The 7,976-nt window shown below is 37.6% G+C and overlaps 1 protein-coding gene across 2 annotated transcripts; it reads left to right on the top strand.

Annotated features, from left to right (window-relative positions):
• Positions 1-360: 360 nt before the first annotated feature.
• Positions 361-7,335, top strand: LOC134277737 (uncharacterized). 2 transcript variants are annotated; one of them, XM_062760049.1, is made up of 4 exons: positions 361-611; positions 1,750-1,814; positions 2,507-2,799; positions 5,038-7,335. In XM_062760049.1, exons 3-4 carry the CDS (start codon positions 2,511-2,513, stop codon positions 6,036-6,038), a joined length of 1,290 nt encoding a protein of 429 aa, XP_062616033.1. In that variant the 5' UTR covers positions 361-611; positions 1,750-1,814; positions 2,507-2,510; the 3' UTR covers positions 6,039-7,335. The 2 variants fall into 2 exon arrangements, with proteins under 2 accessions (XP_062616033.1, XP_062616034.1); XM_062760050.1 differs by having other exon boundaries at positions 2,507-7,335.
• Positions 7,336-7,976: the final 641 nt, after the last annotated feature.

A 7,976-nucleotide genomic window follows, 5' to 3' on the forward strand; every position in this document is an offset into this window, starting at 1 on the left:
CTTGTGTTTTTTTACTTATCGTGATCATATTCAGGTACCTTAAAATATGTCTAGGTAATTATTATTTTTAATTACAAGAATAAATAAATCGTTTATACATGCCTCTTGTAGAAAAAAAATATATAGGAGATTTTAGCTTTCTAAATGATATTGCTTTCATAAAATTATTCTACTAAGTTTCTAGATAGAGAATTTACAACGATCTTAAATATTTAACATAGGAACAGGTGCCCGTCTCTGATAATTGTCATCATCCCGATAGGAGATGTGTAATTAATTAGTCTGTCCCCAAAATAAAATATGTGGGACTTATTCAAAATGATTTTTAATTTAAAATTTCTAGTTACATTAAGAAAAAAATATACATTTATGAACATAAAACATTTATGGATACTGTTTTCATATTTACCGCCATTGTTTATAAATATAACACTGTTTCCTGTAGTTGCGCGTGCGCATCCTGATAGCGTCACTCGCCATTTTTCATTCTTTGTTTACATATTCCTGTGAAAGTTTTTAACTATTTTTCGATATCTGAATGGATGTATAGCACTTGAGATCAAACGAATAACATCCTACACCTTCTAGAGACTTGGCACAACGCATCTGAGGTAACTTAACCCCTTGGTTTGCAGTTATTTGACCTTTCTTTATATGATGCAAATCTGCGAAGATGCTGTTATAGGCCAGAGCGTAGGCTCATACGATAGGTAGATTCCTTCACCGCTTCTGCGACACTTTCTGTGTGGACGTAGGATCCTTTCCACTAAAGGCGAGTCAAATCAAATCATAGACTAGCTGAGTTATAAAAAAAACGGACATTGGATTAGTTTTAGGGTTTGTGATTGTTCATAACATTCCATAGGTCACGTGACAGAAATTTAGAAATCGGACTATGGCCATTTTATTCATTGGTGACTCTCATGTGAAGAGATTCAGTGCATACATTGGCAACAGAAAACCTTCATCGGAGTTATTTGACATTGAAAACCTCCCACAGGTAAAATTTTTCGGAATCAGCGGGGGGGCGGTTAAGAATCCGCGCCATCTGCAGTCATTATCAACAGTAGCCCAACAGTATCGACCTACATGTCTCATTGTCCATCTAGGTGGAAATGACTTAGACCGCAGAGAAGATACAGTAGATCTATTAATTCACGGACTCGTGGCCTTTTTGACTCAAATCCGCACACAATTCAATATTAACAAAATAGTAGTGATGAGATTGATACCTCGAGAGAGGACAAGACATATTGACCCACAGGAGTACAACGCCCGAGTGCTACGTGCTAACTCAACCCTCAAAACTCAATGCCAACAAGTTGGCCTCTCTTATTGGAGGATGAAAGGATTTACAAACACCAGAGACAATATTTTCTGTGATGGCGTGCATCTTAATTCCTTGGGGATGAGAAAATATTTCAGACAATTGAGAGGAATTCTCCTGTCCCTGCAACGCTAGACACAAATTATCTTTGCTAGCCATGATGACGGGTGCTTCTGGCTAAGCGTACAATATAATAGATATTATTTATATGTAGAAAGGCTATCAGTTCAGTCTGCAATGTTTTAAATTATTGTTATTTACTATGTTACTACGACATGCATTATTATTTCAATTTTTACTCTCATAACCATATTTTAGGATAACACAAATTACAAGTATTATATTATTAATTTAAGGATTTACTTTGTTGACACAAACAGATGGTAATTGTTCTTTTAATTATTATGTTTTCTTATTTTCAGCAACCATTTTACCTGCATCTCTATATTTTCATATTCGATTACAGCGATTAACCATCTTCATTCAGGTATATATGAATCGTTTCCTTTATCTCAAACAACGGGATATTTATGGGATGAGTGGGTCACCCAGTAATTTCTCTTATTGAACCAAGCATATGAATGTAGAATAAGCTGGGTTGGCTCACTCTTCTACAATTTGTGGAAATTGCACTTCCACAACTTAATGAAATTTATGTTAGCTCTGGCTAGATGATGTTTGCAGTACGCAATGGTCTGCAATTGAGTCACCCTTTGTAGTATATGACTACTTTAGCACTGGCTATTAATAATGCTTCATGGCAATTGAAGAATTATATTTAGCACTAATTAGACAAGTAGGTTAACGCTTAGGTTTCTAGGTCAAGTTATTTTATTTAACAATTTAGCTCTGGCTATTTTGGAGGGTGACTCGTAGTAGCTCTGGCTACTTAGCTCTGGCTACTTATTATAGCAATGGCTTTATTTCCTTGATTTAGTAGCTCTGGCTACTAGTAGTTGTTTTCATAGGATTCTAAGGCAAGGAATTCATTGTACACTTCCATTATACACCGGTATATCACAGGTATTCCATATTAACTATGTGCCCTTAAACAACTATGGTTGTGGTACAGGTTTATGGCATTGTGTCAATGGTGGTGTGCAATTTTATTTCCTTTAAATTAAGTCGTTATTTATTACTGAGTTATTTTGATTTTATTGCCAACGTCGTCGTTTTCAGGATTATGGCTTCTCGTCCAAAGAGGCGTAGGACCAAACCTTCCTCAACCGATAACCAATCTACCCAGCCAGATAACGATTCAACCCAACTGAAAAACCTAGTTACAGAATGTATGGCTGCAGCGTTACCTATCATCGAAAAGACTGTAAAAGAATGCATGTCCAAATTGAACACCGCACAACCAGCAGCCAGCCAACAGCCAGCAACGACTGGACAGCCGGAAGACAGATCGGATGAAGTCTCAAATACTTCGACGTTCAATACCATTGTAAATAATCAAGACACCACCACAGGTACTAATGCCTCAATTTCTCAAAATAATTTGCAAGAGAATATTTCCCAGGTGGGAATTTCAAAACCTGTGGGACTGGGGGTGGACATGAAAATTAAAACCAAAATATTCGCAAATGAATATATCAAACTTGCCACTTTAATCCCCAAGTCAAGCTTTGAGCAGGAGCCAAAATTCAAATCAGTCGAGAAAGATGGACAATTGATTTTTATTAAATCTAATGACACCTCCCAAATAAAAACCATTGCACAGTGGATGGAGACCTTTCATGTCTTTGTGGCGATCTACTGCGTAAAATACCCGGACGAGGTTGGGCAGCTCATGACATACGCACAAATCATTCAGGGCATAGCGAAGTCCTGTGGAGATGAAGCTGCCATAAGTTACGACGAGAAATTCAGACAGTGGCGTCAAGTTGCCCCACGTGCTTGTCCTTGGGATACAAAAAACTCTGAACTTTTTCATGATGCAATGGTTCAAGGTTTTGAAGCAAAAACAAAAGTAAAGAAGCAGCCCTTTCGTGCAACTCCCTCAAAACAGAAATACTGCTTCACGTTTAATAATACAGGCTCCTGTAACAGAGGAAACTCTTGTCCATATGCACACATATGCCAATACTGCTCCAATAAACACTCGAGGCTTCACTGCACAAAATATAAGCAAGGCCAACACAGTGCAGCAAATGCAAAACCCTCCAATAATGACCAGCGCAAGAAACCCTCAACCCTCACCAAAAAAGATTGATGAATCTGTTGTTACCCCAATAAATGCTGACAAATTTGCTGAATATCTTCAGGACTATGACCCTGCTCTATCAAACTTTTTAATCGAAGGTTTTAAATCAGGTTTTAGAATTCCATACCAAGGCCCTCGTGAGTTCCGACTTTCTAAAAATTTAGCTTCTTTGCAGGGAAAGGAAGGTGTTTTGTGGCAAAAGTTAAATAATGAGATAGAATTGGGTAGAGTAGCTGGTCCATTTCCCTCCCCCCCATTTCCTAATGTGCAAGTTTCACCTCTTGGCCTAGTTCCTAAAAAGAACCCTGGTGAATTTAGATTGATTCACCATTTGTCTTATCCCGAAGGGTTGTCAATCAATGACCACATTCCACATGAATTTTGCACCGTGCAGTACCAAACCATAGAGCATGCTATCTCAATCATTAGGGATATTGGGGTGGGGGCACTTTTAGCTAAAACTGACTTAGAAAACGCTTATAAACAAGTACCAGTTCACCCTAGTGACTTTGAATTGTTAGGTTTTAGTATTCATGATCAATTTTATTTTGATAAAACTCTCCCCTTCGGTCTTAGTTACTCTTGCAACCTCTTCGAGAAATTCAGTTCAGCCTTGCAATGGATCCTTCATGCAAAATTTGATGTTGCACACTGTGTGCACATTCTTGATGACTTTCTCTTTATTGGTTACCCAAACTCACAAGGGTGTCATAATGCACTTCAGGCATTCCACACTCTCGCAAATGACATCAACCTACCAATTAAGTCTGAGAAAACAGTAATGCCGTGTACTACACTGACCTTTATGGGCCTAGAAATAGATTCCATCAAATTTGAGATAAGACTGCCAGAAGACAAATTACATCGCCTGAAAGATACAATATGTATTTTTAAAAGGAAGCGTACTGCTACCCTACATGAGTTACAGTCCCTCATTGGCCTGTTAAATTTCGCATGCTCGGTAGTGCCACCTGGAAGAACATTTCTTCGTAGAATCATTGACCTAACTAAGGGTATTAGAAAGTCTTATCACCACCGCAGGTTGAATGCTGAGGCTAGGGCAGACCTACATGCTTGGTCTATTTTTCTAGAACATTTTAATGGTAAAGCACTTTTCCATTCTGGGGAAATATACACTTCCAAATCCCTACATCTTTATACAGACGCTAGCAATTTAGGATTTGGGTGTACTTTTGGCAGGAAATGGTTTTACGGCCCCTTTCAGCAACAGTGGCTAGAATACCATATTTCAGTAAGAGAATTTTTTCCCATTGTCCTCGCAATGGAAATGTGGGGTGAGGGGCTCTCAAACACATCAGTTGTATTACACTCAGACAACAGTGCGGTGGTTCATGTTATAAACAAAACCTCCTCCAAGGATCCCAATTTGATGAAATTAATGAGACGTCTTATGGTAGCATCTTTAAAATTCAACATTCATTTCCATGCTGAACATATCCCAGGTCTTCATAATATTGCACCTGATCTTCTCTCTCGCTTGCAGATACAAAGATTCAAGGAACTCTTTCCCAACATGGATATGGAAGAAACGATGGTTCCGCACAAGCTCCTACACCTCTGATCAGAACAGCAGACTTTCTTATTAGGAACTCCCTCTCAGAAGACTCTTTGTCATCCTATAAGAACATATTTGCAACTTACAAACGTTTCATTCATGCCCATGTTGATAGAAATGCAGATCCCCTGCCACCATCGCTTTCTCATTTGTTACTTTATATTGCGCATTGCTACCAGTTAGGCTTGGCTGCTTCAACGACCCGCACACACATAGCTGCACTAAGCTTTACCTTTCAACTCGGAGGCTATCAAGACCTTACACAAAGCTTTCTGATCAAAAAACAATTACAAGGATTTAGCAAGGTTAAGCCATCTATTGACAATAGATTACCTATAACACCAGACATTTTGTCAAAAGTTGTAGCCGCTCTACCATCCATAACAACTTGTGCCTTTAACAGCACACTACTTCACGCTATGTTTGTTCTGGCTTTTTGTGCCTTCCTAAGGGTGGGAGAAATCACAAAAACAGCAGGCGCCAAGCAGCACTATCTGTTAGCTGAGCATGTTACTTTCCAAAAAGATTCTGTTACAGGCAATTCCATAAACCTTACAATCCCTCACTTCAAGCATTCTAATCAGTCTACCACTCTGCATATTCAGCAAAACATGGCCAACCCATTGTTATGCCCCTTCTTAGTTCTACAAGCTTTCATGAACATTAGAGGTCACAGTTCACCTGCAGAACCCTTGTTTTCATTCATGGATGGTTCCCCAGTTTCTCGTCAGTTTTTTACTGAACACTTAAAGTTGTCCCTGACATTCTGTGGTCTAGATATAAACAAGTACCAATCGCATAGTTTCCGGATTGGAGCAGCCACGACAGCGGCAGCCTCAGGTTCATCGGACATTCAAATACAAAATATGGGCCGCTGGAAATCTTCAGCGTTTAAGAAATACATCAGAATACCGACCATGAAAATCTGAGGTGGAACAGTCCTATGCCAAACACAATCCCTATTCTGAACAGCTTCGGTATGAACCTTGAAGTCAGGGGCTTCAGGTTCAACACGTGAATACTTTTTAGACACTGGGCGTTTTCCGAATCTTGAAGTCAGGGGCTTCAGGTTCAACATTGCGAATGATATACCGGACACTGCGGGTATTGAACCTTAAGGACAGGGGCCTTAGGTTCAACGATGGGAATTTTCACTCAAATATCAGGCACAATTTAAACCTTGAAGGCAGGGGCTTCAGGTTTATTTCGTTTAAGATGGAACTTTAGATTGAACCGTGGAGACAGGGGCTCCCGGTTTAATGATCATTGCGTAGTTTATTGGTTGTGTTTATGTACGTATTAAAGTTACTTTTACAGTCCCAGTACTTTTTTGCCGGGTGGTGGATGGGGCATATCAAACTGTAGAAGCCACAAGTTTGATAGGTGGCGGAAGATACCCCATCTTTGACACTTTTTGTATATACAATTTGCCAAATTATCTTGTCTCATTACTTTGATTTATTCTAGTCTAAATACTATGTGTATGACTTTTTTATATTCTATTTTTAGGGATGTGGCATTTTTGTAATGTTTAACAAGCCACAACTCCCTCTATTGAATTATGGTATTGTGCTTTTAGTTTGTTGTATTTTTACTGTTTTATTTGCATAATACTTTGTCATTTATTTGTTAAATAAATGACCATTCCAATTCCTCAACTATTAGTTGTGTTTTCTTGTGTCAAACTGAGCACCACCCTAGCAGTTATCCATAAATATACATTTATGAACATAAAACATTTATGGATACTGTTTTCATATTTACCGCCATTGTTTATAAATATAACACTGTTTCCTGTAGTTGCGCGTGCGCATCCTGATAGCGTCACTCGCCATTTTTCATTCTTTGTTTACATATTCCTGTGAAAGTTTTTACCACCTCCCACCCCACCTCCTTTTTCTAGGATTATCGTATTTTTAATATCTGGACTAGTGAATGTTCCCCTTGGTGCGAGGCGGAAGATACCCCATCTTTGACACTTTTTGTATATACAATTTGCCAAATTATCTTGTCTCATTACTTTGATTTATTCTAGTCTAAATACTATGTGTATGACTTTTTTATATTCTATTTTTAGGGATGTGGCATTTTTGTAATGTTTAACAAGCCACAACTCCCTCTATTGAATTATGGTATTGTGCTTTTAGTTTGTTGTATTTTTACTGTTTTATTTGCATAATACTTTGTCATTTATTTGTTAAATAAATGACCATTCCAATTCCTCAACTATTAGTTGTGTTTTCTTGTGTCAAACTGAGCACCACCCTAGCAGTTATCCATAAAAGTCTTCAAGTGATAAAAAATGATGATCCGATAACCGATTCAAAATTTAAATAAATGCATAACATTCTGTAGTGCTTATACGTGTATTTTTTCATGGAAATATATAGTTTTGATTGATGAGACAGAATTTATATTATTTAAAACATTTCTGGAAGATCGCAAGTATTACTGATCAATTTCGTTTCTTAATTATGTCATTGTCAAAACTGCAGGATATTTAGTTTTTGAAAGACATTATTTTAAATTCATTTTTAATTACAAGAATAAATAAATCGTTTATACATGCCTCTTGTAGAAAAAAAATGTATAGGAGATTTTAGCTTTCTAAATGATATTGCTTTAATAAAATCATTCTACTAAGTTTCTAGATAGAGAATTTACAACGATCTTAAATATTTGACACAGGAACAGGTGCCCGTCTCTGATAAATGTCATCATCCCGATAGGAGATGTGTAATTAATTATTCTGTCCCAAAAATCCGCGCAACTAACATAGAATATACAAAAGATATACAAGATATATATACACATCGCAGCTCCTCGATACAACAGGTGAACTGATTGTTCCATCGATTTCTATAAAT

The sequence above is a fragment of the Saccostrea cucullata genome, unplaced genomic scaffold (genome assembly GCF_032062105.1).
Source record: "Saccostrea cucullata isolate Sc308-1 unplaced genomic scaffold, CSIRO_AGI_Scuc_v1 ctg577, whole genome shotgun sequence".
Classification (NCBI taxonomy): Eukaryota; Metazoa; Mollusca; class Bivalvia; order Ostreida; family Ostreidae; genus Saccostrea; species Saccostrea cuccullata.

Bases quoted from the DNA above. Each gene is read 5' to 3' on its own strand.
- LOC134277737 (XM_062760049.1), top strand. From the start codon at position 2,511: ATGGCTTCTCGTCCAAAGAGGCGTAGGACCAAACCTTCCTCAACCGAT. The intron at 2,800-5,037 runs GTACTAATGCCT...TCTCGCTTGCAG, and splicing joins TAATCAAGACACCACCACAG to ATACAAAGATTCAAGGAACT.